Consider the following 18973-nt stretch of genomic DNA (forward strand, 5'->3'; position numbering starts at 1 on the left):
TGTGTTTTGGTAACCACAGTTCAATCTAGGATGGTGGGTACAGCTCTTAGGGGTGAGCCTAGGTTCTGAAGAACCTGTGCCTGAAGGAACCTAGGAAATGTTCTGGGATTAGCCTGGTGATCTGAGATCAGACCTGATTGTTTTCCTCACTGTGGGGTTTCCTTTCACCTGGGAAACACAGTTGCTGGTGTTTTGGGCCCACACGTTCAGACTGTTAGTTACTGTGCAGTCACTGCTGTCCTGCTGATTAGTCACAGTTTGTGACTGATGTCACCACCTTGGATCTCCTAAAGTTATTTTTATAAAAAAAAGTTTGTTTCTGAGTTCTCTCCTAGCTGGGTTGTCACACAAATAGTTGAGATTATTTTGTATTTGTTTAATAATAAGCTTTACAATACAACATTTGAGCAATTATTAGTCTGTTCTAAAAGCTCTAGGTTAACCTGGTTTTCTCCCTTGTGCATACCAGAGATACTTGCACTTTACAGCTTTTTTTTTTTTTTCTGATCTCTCTCTTCTTGTCCCTAATGGACATCTGCCTATTGCTGAACCCTTTACTTACTCTTCTAACTCCTTCTCCCATGGCTGGCAGGAAATCCCACCCTTTACTCTCTCTTGTTCAGTGACTGGCTATAACCTGCTTTATTGGCATACCAGGAGATAACTGTGGAGCAGTCTTTACATAATACTGACCCAGGAGATTTTCATTACAAGGACTGCAACCAGAAATGGGGGAGGGTACAGAAATAAGCATTTAATTCCTCAATAACTTTATGTCTACAGGGCACCAGCCTACACACAGTATTTTGACTCAAAATCTACACGGCATACAAGATTGACAAGTACAAATAAACAGCAGAGACTGAGGGAATGGCCAACCAATGACTGGTCCAACTTGAGAGCCACCTGATGGGAGAGAGGCAATCGCTGTCACTATTAATGATTCTCTGCCATGCTTGCAGACAGGAGCCAAGCTAACTGTCCTCTGAGAAGCGCCACCTAGCAGCAGATCAAAACAGATGCTGAGACCCACAGCCAAACAGTAGATGGACATCTGGGAATCTTGTGGAAGAGTTGGGGGAAGTACAGAGGAACATGAAAGAGAAACTAGCTTCACAAGATCAACAGAGTCAAACAACCTAGGCTCATGGGGACTCAGAGACCCAACCACCAACCTAAATGCATGCATGGATTGGACTTAGGACCCCTGCAATTATGGAGCTGATGTTCAGCTCAGTCCTTATGTGCGTCCCTTAGCAACTAGGAAAATGGATGTCAATGACATGGACATAGTTACTTGCTATGGAATGACTTTCCTTAGTAGGGCAAATGTGTCTGGCCTCAGTGGAAAAGGATGCACTTAGTCCTGATGGGACATGAAGTAGAGGGGTAGGTTGGCATGTGAGGTGGGGCTCCCTTCTCTGAGAAGGAGAGGGGAATAGAAGGAAGAGGTGGCAGGGGGGAACTGGTATAAGAGGAGGGAGGGAGTTGCAAATTGATATGAAAGTGAATGAATAAATAAATTTAAATTAAAAAAACATTAAAAAACATAAAAATACTTAAAGCATATGTCAGGTTGGTTTTCATTACATATTGACTCTAAATGAGACCAGAGATGTGTCTTTCTAATATATCAGCAGTTCTTCATGAACAAAGGCTCTTTTAGACATTTCTTGAGTGTTAGTCACTCAACCGAAAAGCACTCACACATGGCATCCAAAATATCACTTTGAACAGTAAAACAGCTGGTGTTCAAGAATATGGTACCTTGTCTCTTTTGACAAGTGGATTTTCTCTCAGTCAGCCTCTAACAGTTGGTATTTTCCTGTGGCGAGACTGTGCTCTATGTAGACATGGTGACTATTGCTTTTTTGCACTGATGCAGAGGGGATGTGTTCATTCATTCAAGTCAATAAAGAAACCAATCGACTTGATGACAAACTCTTGTGTGTAGTATTGTTCAGAGATTTTAGTATAGATCATAGTATAGAGATTTTAGATTTCAGAGATATGCAAGGAGCTCTCTCCTGCCTTGAGTCAGAACAGCACTGAGGACTTTAGCAGCAAATAGCTACCATTGGTTGAATGTTGCTTGTGTGCCCATTTTATAATATGCATGAAGCATACTTAATTCTCAGTGAAGATTGTGGTTTTCTTGATCAGTGTTCATCTGGTCTCACATCCATTCTCATCATGCTTTATCTATTCTGGACCCCAGAAACTGGCATCTGCAGACTAAGCTGCTTAGGCTCCCTCCTCATCAGATTATGTTACATTGTGATACTGGGAAATATTTGAGTGACATTAGGATTGTGGAGAATGGAGGAAATACCAGGACCTTGCTCCTTTGCACTGATGGCTTTATGTCTTTGAGGATTCCAGCCTGTGAATCTCAGCTCTTTCCTTTCTGATACAGTGGTTAACTTGTTTCACAATTTGGCTTTCAAATTATTTTTATGCTTTAGTGGGTGTTTTCCCACATTAAGTTCTTCTGCTCTATGTCATGACCTTTATTTTTTTTCCTGTAATTTCAGAAAGATGAGTGCTGTTTTTATTATTGATAGAAAAGTTGAGTGGCCTTTCTCAGAGCATGCAGATAGCTTGCAAGCAAATCTTCACACTTTTGGTTATTTTAAAGCATAGGTTAAACTATTATACTCCAACTATGACACATGAGAATGGTTTTCATTAATAATCCTTCCTGTGAAATTGCTGCATCATGGCAATACCTACCATGATCCACTTAATCAGTCTCTCCCAATAGATTTTGAAACCTTTTGATAGGAAGCACAGCTATTCATCTTAGGATCCCTACTGCTGTGCTTAGAATTTAGTAAAGGCTTAATAAACATTTGTAAAATGAATAAATAAAAAGATCTGCCATTTGCAAATACCTAGACAGTCCCTATCATTTTCATCTATAACCTATGAATTTTGTTCTCTACACCATAAGTACAGCCTACATGTCCCTATTACATCTCAGTTTCCATTTATTTATTTATTTGCAAAAAATTTTATTTTTCACAAGAGAAACATAGGTTCCCAGTGATGTGGGTCCAACCAACTTTCTCTGCCAACTGATATGTCTCAAATAAGTTCACCTTTGTATCAAACAGCAAACTTGTCTTCTTCTTTGTTGAATCTAGGGCTTCATGCAGTGACTGGCACATAGTAGGTGTTCAGATACTATTTGTTGTAACTGCAGGGCAGTAAAGAGAACTAAGGTCAAACGTAATCACTCAGAGTTGGCTGGCATTGGGAATGCTGGAAAACACTACAAACTTAAAGCAATTCTGGATTACTCGGTAAATAGACACTGTTCAGAGAATTTTATTAAATTAGTGCCATGGTTACTCTTGAGAAATCATACTGGAATATTGAAGTAGATTTTCTAGAAACAATATAAATGAAAATACTTGGATAGTGATGAAAAATATTCTATCTACCTTCAAGACACAGAAGAGTTTAATGAGGCTGGTACAGTTGAATAGAGCTCAAGTAATATTTCTGTGTTGTATATATTACCTATACAGAGAGGGATGTCTATACATCAAATGTATGTCATAATAACCATGTGTAGCTCTCTGTTTAGGTGTCTGGTCTTTTCCTTAATCCTGCATTTTAAAAACTAGATTTGTTGGATTCTTCAACAGATTATAAACTTATTTATTGTTTTATTTATTATTTTTTGTGATTGAAACAATTCTATGTCTCCCCAGGATTCTGTGAATCAGCAGAAAGTGATTCTCTTCTTGAAGGGAAATTGTGAAATTCAAAGAACTTAAGATGGTCAAAGAGCCTATTCTTCACTGACATATAGTTTTATTAACAACTCAACAGATGTCTTTCCATTCTTAAGGGCAGCAGCCTTCAAGTGAGTTGAAAGTGCATCACCTGGGTTTCATTTGCTTTTACTAAAAAAATGAAAAACTTCTTTTGAACCACACTATCATCACCTTAATATCAGAGCATAACGAGCTGTAAGGCAATATTTAATAAGTGTTGTTATTTGCATTGGCTTCTTCATTAGAAATCTTTTATTTATAAGGTCATTTAGAATAAAATAACTTTCCTAGATAATATTGTAATATGCAAGGTGCTCATTAAATTGCTTCTAGTCAAGAGATTGTCTCTTTGAGATCCAGGCCAGGTTGGTCTACAAAGCAAGTCCAGTAGAGCCACAGCTACACAGAGAATCCTCCTGATAAACCAAAATAAATAAATCAATAAATAATAAAATAAAATAAGGCTGTTTTGTGTGTGTGTGCTTGTGTGTGTTTGTCGCTTTATGTGTTTATACAGGCTTGTGTATATGGGCTTAAGTACATATATATAAGGGTGTGTACAGGTGAGGTTGCATATATTCAGCTTTGCCTATTATAGAAGCCAGAAGTCAATGCTAAATGTTTTCATCTAGAATGTTCAACCTAATGGTTTTTTTTTTTTTTTTTTGATTGAATCTTGTCTTAGTTTGGGATTTACTCCTGTGGACCATTTATTGCTGAGATGTCATGACCACCATGCCCATTTTGAATAAAAACTTAATTGGAGCTGGCTTACAGCTTTAGAGGTTTAGTTTATTATCGTCACAGAAGGAAGCCTGGTGGATTGCGGGCAAACATGGTGCTTGAGAAAGAGTTGATAGTTATATATCTTGATGCACAAGCAGCAGACGCAGACTGTCTTCCACACTGGCTTTATTTTGAACATAGGAGACCCCAAAGCCCACCTCCCAGTGGAACACTCTAAAAAGGCTACACAAACTCCAACAAGGCCACACGTCCTAACAGTGCCACTCCTCATGGTTTCTAATCATCAGTCTGTAAGAGTCATACCTATTCAAACCACCACAGGTCTATTCACTGAACCTGTTGGTAGTTCATTTGTTTACACTGCCAGGTTGGCACGTGATCTTGTGTCTGGGTTTGCCCACTGTTAGGGTTACAAGCAGGTACAGAGAAGCCTAGATTTTTCCTTGGCTATAAAGAATTCAAACTCAACACCAGAAGTTAAATACTTTGCCCACTAAACCACCTTTGTATCTGTGCTGGACAGTTTTAAATCAACTTGAGACATTTGTGGACCAATGGTTTAGACTGCGGTACATTTTCTTGATTGATAATTGATGTGAGATGGCTCAGCTCACAGTAGGAGATGCTGTCAGTGGGCAGGCAGTGATGGGTTGTATAGGAAAGCAGACCAGGCAAGACAGGAGGAGTAAAGCAATAAGCAGCATTCCTCCACACACTCTGCATTGCTTCCTGCCTTCAGTTTCTGTCCTGATGTCTCTCAGTTATGAACTATGATATAGAATTGTAAGTTAAAATGAAACTTTTCCACTCTAACTTCTTTTTGTTCCTGGTATTTTATCATAGCAACAGAAACCCTGACTAGGACAGCCTGGACCTAACAGGCCTACTTTTTTTTCTTAGAATTATTTGTTACAATTCGGTAAATAATTTAACAAATGTAGAGTTTAATGATTTAGCAACTATTCCCCTGCCGAGTTGTCTCCTTTAACCTTCACGTGAAGGTTTGTGCCTAGTTTTTAAGAATTGTTATGCCATGTTTTCTTGATATTCATCAGAGTCTAGCATTTTTTTTTTTAGCAGCAAAATGAAGAAGAGTGGATCTGAGGGAGAAGGGAGTTTGGGGAGGGAGGGACTTGGTAGAGTGGAGGGAGAGGGAGTGTCATTGGGATGTAATGCATGAGAGAGAAAAAAAAGGAAACCATTCAACATCAGAAAATGAAAAAAAAAGGATTTGTTTTTACAGTTCAATAAATAATTTAACAAGTGTTTCTTTTTTTGGAAAGACAGAAGTAGGGTATTTAAAGCAACGGTATCTGGAAACAATCAGAACAACATGGCAGAACTTGAGAAAAGTGTTGCAAACCTCGGGGTTGGATGCTTTGCTAAGATCAAGGTATGGATTGTTTAGATATATGCATGTATATAGGCATAAGAACCTTTAAATTAAGCATTGAAAATCATGTAACATTGCTCAGCTAACAGCAAGTTTTGTAACAAATGCCATTTTACCCAAATGTGTTGTTAAATACTTGCCTTAATCAAACTGGTTTTATATTACAGATATATAACCATTATTATTTATACAGGAAACTTAATCAGAAAGCTTTCAAGGGTCTTAGAGAAGAATGGGGTTTTAAATATTTTAGGTATACATTGTGTTATGATTAAGTTTAGTCTTCAGTCAGAAGTCAGCCCAGTGCTCAGCCTTCAGGGGTTCCTGATAGAAGGTAAGGGGTTACAGCTAGGAAACAGTTCCACAGTTCTACGACAGAGACAATCTGTTGATTAATATGCAAAGATGAATAAATAACCTGGTCATATAAGTATTTCCATCAGGCTTTGGCAAAACAACAATCATTGTTTGTTAAAAACAAAACAAAACATAACAAAATACCCTATACTTTTTGAACTGTTTTAGTTTTATTCAGTATTTTAGAGACAACCAGTGTTCTCATAGCTCCAAAGGCATCTTTACATCACAAAATATGAACTTACATTAACACAGGAAATGTGAGCACTGGCCTAGTTTCTTCAGAGTCCTTCAAACATTCCTATCAAAGGTGCTGCCTCTTAAGTCATGCTCATTTTACCTTTATTCACATGTAGTGAAATCCATAGATTAATGTAAACAAGGCTTCAGATTTACCCCTCAAAGCACATTTTTCTGCAACTATGTATGTGTTAGTGGAACCCAGAATCCTTTGTTTCGTTTCAGTTTTCACATCATGCTGAGGAGCCCTGGCTCCTGGCTCCTAACCCTCATCTGATGCTTACTTGATATGCCATTTTGTACATTTTCTACAGCCTGCTTATATTTTAGTGTTTCTCCATATGAAAAGGGTAATGGTAGTCCTACTTCTTAAAATTAAGAAAGAATCTTACAGAGAATTCTCTCTCTGTGTTTATTTCTGTCTGGTTCTGTCTCTGAATGTGTGTGTGCTGACCCTTCAGGGCTACCCTCTACTAATAGCATGAGGGATTAGACACAGGTGCTCACATACACCAGGCCACTTCTCTATCCCATATCTATAATTACTTCTACAACTTTAAGATGTTTCCATTTATGTAAATTTATGTTTGATTTTATGTAAATAAATGTTTTGGCCTCATGTATGTTTGTGTACCAGGTGAGTGTCGGGTATCCTTGGAGGCCAGAGGAAAGTATTGGTACCCTGCATCTGGAGTTACTGGTGTTTTTGAACCATCATGTCTGTGCTGGGAAACTGAAGTCAGGTTCTCAGCAAGAGCAACTAGTACTCTTAAGCACCAAGCTGCATCCACAGCTTCATGTATTAGGATAACGATAAGCAATGTGGTTATTGGTTACTAGGATTAATAGTTTGTTGAGAAAAGTCTATCAGGCGTCTATAACCACAACTTCTCAAAGTTAGTTTCTGGTGTCTTAGTTGAGGTTCCTCTTGCTATGAAGAGACATCATGACCACAGCCACTCCTATAAAGGGAAACATTTAATTGGTTCAGGCTTTCAGATTCAGACATTTAGTTCATTACCATCATGGAAGAAAGAATGGTAGGACAAAGGCATACCTGGTGCTGGAAAAGGAGCCAGTAGTTCTACATGCCTGTCAGCAGGTAGCAGGAAAATGGTGTCTGTGGGCCTGACTGGAGCTTCTGAACTCCTGAAAGCCAACCTCAGTGAGATGCTTCCTCCAACAAGGCCAAACTCCTAATAGTGCTACTCCCTGGTGGTCAAGAGTCAAATTTGTGAGCTTATGGGGCCAGTCCTATTCAAACCACCAAAACTACTTCAGAGTTTAACAAGAGTAGATATTGGTGTGAATGTTAAGAAAAAAATTTAAAACCATGACTTTACAAGAGTAAATTTAGTCGTAATTGTTTAAAATTATCAGATATATTTCTTTCTTTCTTTTTCTTTTCAAATTTAGAACTATGTAGAACGTTAAGGTAGTCAAATGGTCTACATTGTCAGACTGAATGAAGGTCCTGGCTCCTACATTTAGAAATATAATAATTCAGAACATTTCCATGATGGCATTCATGGGTTTCAATCACGCTTGCACTGCTGACCTCCCAAGCACCAAAGTTCGTTCTCATTCAGTGGCTAAACACATTGTGCTGATTAAGTTAAACAGGTAAAAGAAAACTAAATCAAAACTCATGAACCTCAAAATAGAACATCTAGAATCAACGCTGTTGATGGGAAAGAGGGGAGAAGAGAGGAAGAAAATAATCATCAGTAAATACATCAATGAATGAAGTCCCCAGGCAACAAATTTAATAAACAAATTGTTTTAGCAAAAACAAAGGAAAATTTTTCTGTAGAAATTGACCTGAAGCAGCATGACCATTCGTTTCTTTTTACTTTCTGCACAGAACCAAACATTTTAGAGAAAGAACAGTGAGCTCATTAAGTTTTAGCTTTCTTCTCCAAAATACAAATAAAATAAGTGATTTCCCCAAGTCTAATTATTTTTTTAATTTCATAGGCCTTGGTTTGAATATCAAATCTGAATTACAAAAAATGTGAAAAATTTAAACTGTCAATCACATCCCCTGAAAGATTTGCAGTAGGAAAAGTGAGCTTCTCTGTAAATGGCATTTGAATTTTGAAGGAATATGTCTACTGATGGAATTATACTATATTAGAGATGCAGAGTATTTTTGAGGAATACTGAACTTGTTTTTCCCAGTTCCCAATTATTGTTTGTTTGCATTTGTTTCTGCTCATGTTTATCTAAATTAATTGGTACTTGTGACACTGTGTTATGAGCAATAAGTACTAATCTCATACAGCGTAGTTTGAGCACACAGCCACCCTTTATCCTGTACCCGAGGGACCCCAAAAATGTTCTGCCCTGCATTTCTATGCTATGAATAACAGCAGGACTGCTGAGATTAAGTGTTTCAAAGAGCACCCGGCAAGATTAAAGTCCCAGATCACTTTGCTGTGGCCATTGCCTCCAGTGCTGAGAATGTAGCTTTTTGTGCCTAAGAATGTTGAAAGAATGATCTTTTCTAGATCCCACCATTTGCCTGAAAGTTTCATAATTTCCTAGTTTTTGACTGCTGAGTAGTATTCCATTGTGTAAAAATACCACAATTTCTGTATTCATTCCTCAGTTGATGGACATCTCGGCTGTTTCCAGGTTCTGGCTCTTACAAATAAAGTTGCTACAAACATGGTTGAGCAAATGTCCTGGTTGTGTACTTGAGCAAATTTTGGGTATATGCCTAGGAGTGGTAAAGCTGGGTCTTGAGGAAGCACTATTCCTAATTGTCTGAGAAAGTGCCAGATTGATTTCCAAAGTGGTTGTACCAGTTTACATTCCCACCAGCAATGTAGGAGGGTTCCCCTTTCTTCACAACCTCTCCAGCATGTGTTGTCATTCGAGTTTTTGAAAAGATCATTCTGAATAAGGTATCCCAGAAGGAAAAAGACACACATGGTGTATACTCACTTATATGGACCTATAAGATATGATAAAAATAATGAAATCTATACACCTAAAGAAGATAAACAAAAACTGATTTGAGTTTTTGAAAAGATCATTCTGAATAAGGTATCACAGAAGGAGAAAGACACACATGGTATATACTCACTTATATAGACCTATAAGATATGATAAAAATAACAAAATCTATACACCTAAAGAAGATAAACAAGAAAGAGAACCCAGGGTAAGATGATCAATCCTCACGTAGAAAGACAAATGGGATGTGCATTGGATATAGGAGAAAACAAGTAACAGGACAGGAGCCTACTGCAGAGGGTCCCTGAAAGACTCTGCTTAGCAGTGTATCAAAGCAGATACTAAGACCCAACCTAACTTTTGGTAGAGTGCAGGGAATCATATGAAAGAAGGGGGAGTTAGTATGACATGGAAAGGATAGGAGCTCCACAAGGACCAAATATATCTGGGCACAGGGGTCTTTTCTGAGACTGATACTCCACCAAGGACCATGAATAGATATAACCTAGAACCTCTGCTTAGATGTAGCCCATGGTAACTCAGTAACCATTTGTTTTCCCATAGTAAGGGGAACAGGGACTATCTCTGACAGGAACTCAATGGCTGGCTCTTTGACCTCCCACCCCCCAAGGGGAGGAGCAGTCCTGTTAGGCCACAGAGGAGGACTTTGCAGCCAGTCCTGAAGATACCTGATAAAACAGGGTCAGATGAAAGGGGAGGAGGTCCTCCCCAATCAGTGGACTTGGAAAGGGGCAGGGAGGAGATGAAGGAGGGAGGGTGGGATTGGGAGGGAATGAGGGAGCGGGATACAGCTGGGATACAGAGTTAATAAAATGTAGCTAATAATAAAAATTAAAAAATTTAAAAAAAGAATGTTGAAAGAGAGGACTGAGTATCAAACTGTCCCAGGACATCCAGAGACCTGTCATCCCTGCAGAGAGAACATAGCAGCCTTGATGCAGAAACAATGTCCTGGTGTAATTCTGTGTTCTGTTCCTTTCCTTCCTTTAAAGGAACAACACTTGTCCTGCAGATACAGTACAATGCTGAAGTCTCATCAATACTGTGTCTTCCACAGAATAACTCCATGTCACAACTCCATGTCTTTCTGTATGAATAACGTACACTATTAAAGAGCAAAGCCATATCTATTGAGAAACTTCACCACCAATAACAAACTATTATAACTGCTTTTCCAGAGTGAGGATATTGTAACAGAGGAGAGATTACATTTTGAAGTTTCCTGTAGGTTCAAGGTCTGTTTGAGTTGGACACAATCCTCTATCTCATGATAGAAGCTGTTTTGCCAATTGATGGCAGATGTATATGTGGAAAACAATGTTCTCAATTTTTCTTAATTATCTTCTTCCTAGATATTTCTGTTGGCATTAACATGTGCATATCTAGCCAAAGGACTATCAGGAGCTTATATGAATTCCATGCTCACACAAATAGAGAGACAATTCAGTCTCCCCACATCAACAGTTGGAGTTATCAGTGGGAGCTTTGAGATGGGTGAGTTACTTTTACATTTACTTATTTTTATATATTAATAGTTTATCCTTATTTCCTGCATTAGAGTATATAGTCTGAGTTATGTGCTTCCTGATAATTGATTGCATAGCCTGGTTTGTTGTGAAAAAGCTCCCTATTTAAATATCCTCATGATGGCAAATAATTATTGCCACACATTCTGATAGAGTCCTTTATTCTGATGAGGGTAGAGTATTAGGAGTATTAACATCTAATTCTACCATTTGATAACCCAAAGAGAAGCTAAGGGTTCTTTTCCTGCATTGTTAGAATGTTGCTGTGGCAGCTTGGAGGAACTTATGTTACAAATGAGAGAGCAAGTATTTCTATTATTCTACTGTGTCTGTGAGCTTGATGGCTCTCCACTCTTAGTTACTAGGGGAGATTAGCAAGCTTTCTTGTGTCTGAATTGCATCAGACACAATTCCTAAGAAGAGCGGATGAACTCCAACTCCTACTTTTGGGTGATGAACTGGGATATAAGATTACAATGGGTGAAGGAGGGAAAGATTCCCTCCATAAACAAGGTGGCCTGGAAGACTTGATATCTCCTTTCTCTAGTTTAATAATAGTTTTTACCTCTTTCATGGTGAAATTGTGATCAAAACAGCAAAGAGATTTAGGATTGAAAATTAACTCACCCACACTGAGGATGCTCTGTCCTGCCTCCCAGGGTCAAGCTCTTTAGTGTTTACTATTGCACTTATGTTCTAGACCTCCAGTAGGAGGCAGGATGAATGTCTTACATAGGCACTACACAGATTCTCCTCACGTTCAATGTGCTATATGAAGCAAGTGTGGAGCATTGGTTTTACAGGTTTCTAAAGGACACAGTTTTGCTATGGGAGACATTCTTGAAGGAGTTAAAGTTTTCCCGGCAAAGAAATGGACAGGTAAATGTGAAAGGAAAATTTGTTCAGGAAATCTCTGTTCAGAGAGTAAAGTGTCAAATCATTTGGGGATGAAGTCATCCCAGTTTTAAGGAAAATTATAACATGAGCATGGAAAGATGTACAGGGATGAGAAATTTATAGAGTCTGTAGCTTGCTGTGTTGTGTGATTTTTATAATTCAGATGGCAGAAAGCCAGTATGGGGTCAGGAGTGGATATTGATTTTTCTATGCAGAGGACTCTTTTTGAAAACACAGTGAAATTTCAGGATCATATTTAATTGCACACAATTAAGCTGTAGAGGTGAACAGAAAGTTGGTTACACTGAAGTGAAATTATCAGAACATTTAAACAGCCTGTCTGACAGTAATCTTTGTGTTTTTAACAACAAGGTAAATAGCATTTAAATCTGATTTTCAAGTGATTATTGGCTCCATAGTATTTTGTAGTTTTATGACAACAATGACATCCTATGCCAGTATTTATACTGTTGCTTTTCAAGCAAAATCCTAATGTTCCATTTTACAAATAAAGACTCAGGAGCCAGATGCTGGTGTGGAAGTCTACTGAGCAGAGAAAGCATATGATTGACCTCCCTACTCAACCAACATCACAGAAGGAAAAGTCCTTCCTTTGTCTTCACACTGTCTTAAATACCATGGAACCCTCCAATCCCTCCTTCCTTTGTTTTCTTATGTTCAACCTTGTCAACTGTTTGCCTGTTCTGCCTCTTGACATATAATTGGATTTATTTAGCTTTTGTTTACAGAAATCTCTATAAAAGTGTGTGCTACATCTGATCGACACCACACCTCTTTGTTTACAACAAAAAGAAAACTCTTGTGCTAATGGTGTGTACTAGACCTGAGCGACATCATAAATCCTTGTTTACAAGAAACAGAAAGCTTTTGGGTTAAAGATGTATGTTAGGGCTGAGCCCCTCCACATTATACTTTTATTGGTGTATGAATCAGGATTTATCATGTCACTACTGTATTCTACTTTACTATGAACAGAAATGATAATGCCCTGTTAATGATTATTGAAAACAATTTTTGTTCAAGCTCATGAAAAACTTTATTATTTTTATTCATTTTTTTGAAAACACTAATTTCTGTGAACTTCCTGGATTTCAGACTAAAGGTTTTCTGGTTAAGTAGAAAATATTAACTATTCATATTACCACTAGTTGTGTCAGGTGACTTAAGGGGAAGTCTTAAGTAGAAACAATTGTGAGAGGATGCAATTCACATTGATCAATGATAACAGTATTTGGTGAGCATTTCCCCAAGTAGTTTACAAGCAACCTGACCGTAGAATGGACCACATCTTACCTCTTCCATGGATTATTTGAGGGGCATACCAAGGCAATGTAAGAGGTAAACTCAGGCTAATGAGAGCAGAGACTTTTTTCCTTTCAACCAAAAAATATTTCTGACAACATCCTGTGCATTCAGAGGGGATACAGCTGTATGCTAGAAATATGCACAGAGTTCAAACTGTGGATATCCTGCAATTTTACCTTTTGCATGATGAAGTCAATGACAGAGAGGGTGTAATAAGAAGACAAAGGTAGGGCACACAACATTCAAAATTCTGCAAATTCTCTTCTGCTTAGATAGTAGACTAGAGAGAAAGAGAATTGGAAGAAATAAAAAGTCTTCATATATCTCTCAAATATGTAAGATCACTTAGAATTATGCTATCATTAGTGAAAAGTGTCTAATTTTTCTTATCTTTCCTTTATGCATAATATGATCAGGGTAAACATACTCATCATTTAAAAATATGTAGTTTGCCAAGAACTTATTTAAGTATTTGGTTCTTTTAAACTCACTTTTTTTTGTGTGTGTGTGTTTCCCAAGGGCAGGATAATCCAGAACAGAGCTTAAGTATTCTCCAGAGAGGAGGAGAAACTTCCTTCAGTTTCACAATTGCTTTACCTAGGCACCCATTCCTGCACTCTTAAGGTAGTCGTTAAACAATGAAGCCTAGAGTGTAAGTGATAGAGAGGCTATTGACTAACAGCTACCAATACTTTATATAAACAAACATTTTCATTCCCCTATCCAGGAAACCTTTTGTTGATAATATTCGTGAGTTATTTCGGAAGGAAAATTCACAGACCTATCATGATTGGTGTTGGATGTGCAATTATGGGCCTAGGGTGTTTCTTAATATCACTACCTCATTTCCTCATGGGCAGGTGAGTATTCCAGTCCTTGATCATAATTTAGGTTTAACTTTTACTTACAGGAAATGAGGCTCAGAATTCCTCCCTAGGAGGAGTAGTGCTCCCTCGATGTACAAAAGGTTAATTTGGAAATTAGAAGATGTAGTGTTTGGCCTGCCAATTTGTGACTCTAGTGGCCTCAGGTCTATTCAAGGTTCCATCCAGTCCATTTGTGAAGTGGGGACATCTCTTTACAAAATTGAAACACATGAATGGATTCTTGGAGTCAACCAAACCTTGTGCTGAGTCCTTTATCAGTACCATTTTGATACTTTGGCTACAGGTGGTCTATAGTTTGACATAGTTGCAGGTCACCAAGAGATAGACCAGTGACAAGGCTGATTTTTTTTGCCTGTTTACCATAGCAACTAACACAGAAAGTTGCAAAATGAAATTTTGTTGAGTTATCTATTACTCCCTTTCTGCTTTCTGGGGACAGTTTTTTTGTTCTTCTGTTCACCCTTGTGTCTCATAGTTTTCAATAATTTAATGTAAATGCTATACAAAATTTATTATTTATATTTGCATCCTATAAAATATTTTCTACCCTAGAATCATGGTATTCTTTGTTATAGAAATTAATTATTTACATTTAATATTTAGCCCCCTTAATTCATTTATTGTACTTCACCTCCCTCTGAACTTTGAACCTCTAGGCCATCTCCATGCCATTTTAAAAAAATTCTCCATCATTCTTTTGATTATAAAATTTTTACTTCCTTCTCTCATCTTCCTCTTCCTCCTGCCTCCACTCTCTAGTTTTTCATTCTTTCTTTTTTTTTCATTTTACTTTTGTTTTTAAGCTTTTTTTTCCATGTATTTTATGTGTTTTATAATTGTTTTGCCCCCAAAAATAGTGTGGACCATATGCATTTATGGTGTGCCCAGAGATCAGAAAAGAGTGTCAGATACCCTGAACCTGGAGTTAGCAGATGGTTGTCAACTACCATGTGTGGGCTGGAAAATGAACTCAGGTTCTCCTCAAGAGCAGCAAGTGCTTTTAAAAATTGAGCAATCTCTTCAGTCCTGTTCAGCTTTTCCTTTTGAAATAAGGTTTTGCTATACAGCTCAGCCTTGTCTGAAATTTAATATGTACCTCAGGTTTGCCTCAAACTCTTGGTGATCCTTCTGTGTTAGCCTTCCATGTTTGGTACTACAAGGATGAGCCACTGTTATGCCTGAATCGCGATACCCCAAAGACCACTACCAGGAGTCGAGTAGATTGCAAAACACATGAGGATCTTTTTATTACAAGCTGCAGCTTGGGCTCACATCCCCACCTCCTAAGTGGTGATAGCTGAGAGGCTTGTGCTCTGGTTACTTGAGTGATTTAAAGATTCTGGTCCCTCCCAGCATGCCCAGGATTTCTGCCTGGCAAGCATCTATTGGTGGAAACACAAAAGGGATGTTGCGTTTTGAATTGATTGGCTATAAGAAGGCCCCCAAACCAATGGTCTGGTGTTCCTTCCTAAGGGAATGGGCCAATTTCCTAGCAACTATGTCTTTAGTGGGTGGGGAATAGACTGCAGTAAGGCTAGTTCTTTCCCTCAGGGAGTTAAGGCTAGCCCTTCCTGAGCTGGCTAGACATATCTCCACCTGGCTGGCTTTAGTTCAAGCCAGTGCTTTAAACTTTAAAATAATAGCCACTGATTTTTAATCTTTTGGTCTCTCACCACCACAACTTGCTTTACCACTATCTTGCTCTTAGATATTCACTGGAAGAGCATCCTGCCTTCTGTTTCTCTGTTTACTCTCCCATACTTCTATCTAAAGAGAAAGAAATTCTCTATGTACTTTGAAGACATTGTCTCAAAGGTTGTGGGAGTTGAAATTAGAATTAGTATTCCAAGGCTTGTCCATAGCCAGTCATGCAGGGATGGACCTGAGGCAAACAAGTGAGCTTCCTAGAGTTGGCCCACTTTTTTTTTTTTGGCAAAGTCTACAATGGGTGAGTGCTAGTAGTAATGGCTCTCAAGAGGTTGTCTCTAGATTGGTTCTTGCTTTTGATTGCCTTTCCATGCTTGTCATTGCTGTGTCTCTCATATATCAGGCATGGCATCGAGAAATCCACACTGCCTACACTCTGGACTATTTGCTTCACTATGTTGGGCTGATTTCCTGCAGATTAAATTGAATAATAATCCATGTGATAATGCTGTTTAGAGGAACTGACGATTTCATAATTCCTGATAGTGATTTTATAGAATTACTGATTTGATTCAATCTCCTGCTGCCTAGTAGCAAAAACTAGTAGAGATCTGTGAATCCTTGCTTGTCACTGACATGTAAGCTTCACCAGGGTGAGGCTGGGCTTGATGCAGATTTATGACCAAGGTAATATTTCCTTTAGGTCAGGTCTCAATGTGCAGTAGAACAAATGAAAATTTTACCTTAAATTTTCTGTGAACTCATAAATAGCAGAAAGATGATTAATTAGTGCGCCTTAATGGAAAGTCATATAAACAATTGCCTGCTATTACCCCTTGGACTCTGTTAACCTTAAAAACTGTCAACCTTTTCCATGAAAGACTGTTGTCCTAATGAATGCACAAGTAAGACATTTTAAATATTAATGGAGAAACACATAATCAATAATTCTCCTGTGTAATGAATTTTATGATAATTGCTTTTATGGCTGTGAAAGTATTTTGCTTCAGATGTCAAGACTATCATAGATGGTATAAAAAGGGGCTAAACACAAAGAATAAAGATTGCGGGTTGGGACCCATTGGGATCTACCTATCCAGATGTGTATATATCTGCACATCTAGCTGTCTGTGTAGATTGTCTATATGTATGTATGTATGTATGTATATACATATTTATATGTGTATGTCTATAAGTATGAGCACACGTATGTATTTATAATTTGTTTGTCTGTAAGTATGAGCATGTATTATGAGAGCTTTTTTGTCCTATTTGTTGAAAGAATGTGTGTATGTGAATGAATGAGAATTTTCTCTTTCTTTTTCCTTTTCCAGGGGCTCACATAGAGTTAATAAGTTCTGAGCCATGGAGGCACTTTGAAGCAAGAGTCAAGAATTTTTCTTTATGGCTACGCCTTTTTTACAGCCTGCTTTTACACACTGGCAGTTTTTAGCCAGAGAAAGCAGCCCTTGCTGAAGGGGAACAAGAGAACCTGAATAGCTTAGTCAGCAAGGTGTAGGCCCTCCAGTCTGAAGGCCAAGGTTCAAGAGCCCGCTATTTTTCTCTTGATCCTTGGACCCATCAAGGTCCAAGCAGGACTTTGACTCATTGGTAGCCAATTTCTAACTCTGGTGACAGGTTTCTTTTCTGGCTGTGTAGTCTAAAGCTGATATCTATTGGTATAAGTCCTTTGCTACCTCAATCAGGTGTGTTAGGTCAGGACATTTTGCAAAGTTTCTTATACTGTTTTCTCCTTGATAATTTCTTCTGAGGAAACTTGTTGTTTTCTCAAGAATTCAGTATCTTTTCCTGTGTGACTCTTCATCTGTGCCCCTTGTCCCTGGCTCCTTCAAGTGTAGTTTTTCTTTGATTTCACTGTAATAGATTTTCCCCATGATGGTCTTGACTATTTGTTCATACTAAGAGACAATAACAACAGAAACTTACCTGGGAATTCTATATGCAAGTGCAGACTTAGCTAATAGGAGTTTTCCTTACGTTTTTTTTTTTTTTTGTTTGTTTGTTTTTTGTATTTTGTTTTTTTTAATGTTGTATGCTTTTTAGTAGGTTGAGTCAACAGGAGATTGAGCAGGGGCCGGCTGATTCTTAGTTGTCTCTGAAGGGTGTGTAACTTGCGATCCTAGGAAAAAATTCCCTGCTCTTGCTAAATAGGTGGAAACCTGGCTAGCAGCCAGAGATGAATGGGAATATTACCTTTTATTATGCAGAGTTAAAAATGTAATGACCCTCCTTTCTGGTATCTGTGTCCTCAGTGTACCTCTTTGAATCCTCTTACACTTGGGGAGATGGAGGATCTAGGTATTCTGTCTGTGCACTTTAACCACCACTTTAGATTGCTTTTTGTGTACCTACCTGGGCCCTGAATTGGGAGCCTCTTTTTTCAGGTTTCCAAGGAAACCTGGAATATACTACTGTTCCCAGAAAAGTGATGGTTCCATTTCCCTTACCTTCTGATTCAGTGGCCATTTGCTTATCTATGTTCCAGTATCAAAATTTTATTGAGTTTAACTTGGTTACACTTTCAATCTCATACTTACAGTTTTCTGTTTTCTTTTTAGTTATTTTGTTTATATATCTTACTGTAGTGGGATGTGTGTTTGTTTGTGTGTGTGTACTTCCAAGAGAGGTCAGGCAACAACTCTTATAAGTCAATCCTCTCTACCTGTGGGACCTGGCTTGCACATAATAAGCATCTTTACCCATAGAGGCATCTGCTATATCATAAGCCTTTTTTATTTTTTACTTTTGAAGAAAGTTTCATTTGCCTCATGGTACTCTCAAACTTACTCTATAGTTAAGGATATTTATGAACTTCTGATCCTCTTATCTACATCACCTGAGTGCTGGGATTGCAGGAATTTCGCCCCATGCCTGGTGTTATTCAGTGCTCATGGTCAAACATGGGACTGTTGCTTGCCAGGCCCCAATGACCAGCTGAGCCACCTCTTCATATCTACATCTTTTTATCTGTGAGGTTGGGCTTCCTTCCCTCCACGCCATTTAAATTAAAAAAAATTACTAATTACATTTTATTCACTTTGTATTCCCCCATAAGCCCCTTCCTCCTCCCTTCCTGATCCTACCCTCCTTCCCCTTCTTCACAAATGCCCCTCCCCAAGTCCCCTGATCGGAGAAGTTCTCCTCTCCTTCCTTCCTTCTGATGTT

General features: G+C 38.3%; 1 protein-coding gene across 7 annotated transcripts in view; it reads left to right on the forward strand.

Moving 5' to 3' along the window:
- Positions 1-18973, forward strand: part of LOC129675620 (solute carrier organic anion transporter family member 1A4-like) — a 67185-nt gene that overhangs the window by 8043 nt on the left and 40169 nt on the right. For 3 of the 7 annotated variants that reach the window (XM_055605579.1, XM_055605578.1, XM_055605580.1), the window contains 4 exons: positions 3720-3874; positions 5816-5925; positions 10857-10998; positions 13981-14113. In XM_055605579.1, the coding sequence (XP_055461554.1) occupies positions 5866-5925; positions 10857-10998; positions 13981-14113 (335 nt within the window). In that variant the 5' untranslated portion in view covers positions 3720-3874; positions 5816-5865. Of the gene's footprint in view, positions 1-783; positions 1390-3719; positions 3875-5815; positions 5926-10856; positions 10999-13980; positions 14114-18973 lie in introns of those variants that run through there. The other 4 variants (XM_055605577.1, XM_055605575.1, XM_055605576.1 and 1 more) reach the window with 3 other exon arrangements.

The sequence above is a fragment of the Psammomys obesus genome, unplaced genomic scaffold (assembly GCF_907164565.1).
Source record: "Psammomys obesus unplaced genomic scaffold, mPsaObe1.curated_primary_1811, whole genome shotgun sequence".
Taxonomy (NCBI): Eukaryota; Metazoa; Chordata; class Mammalia; order Rodentia; family Muridae; genus Psammomys; species Psammomys obesus.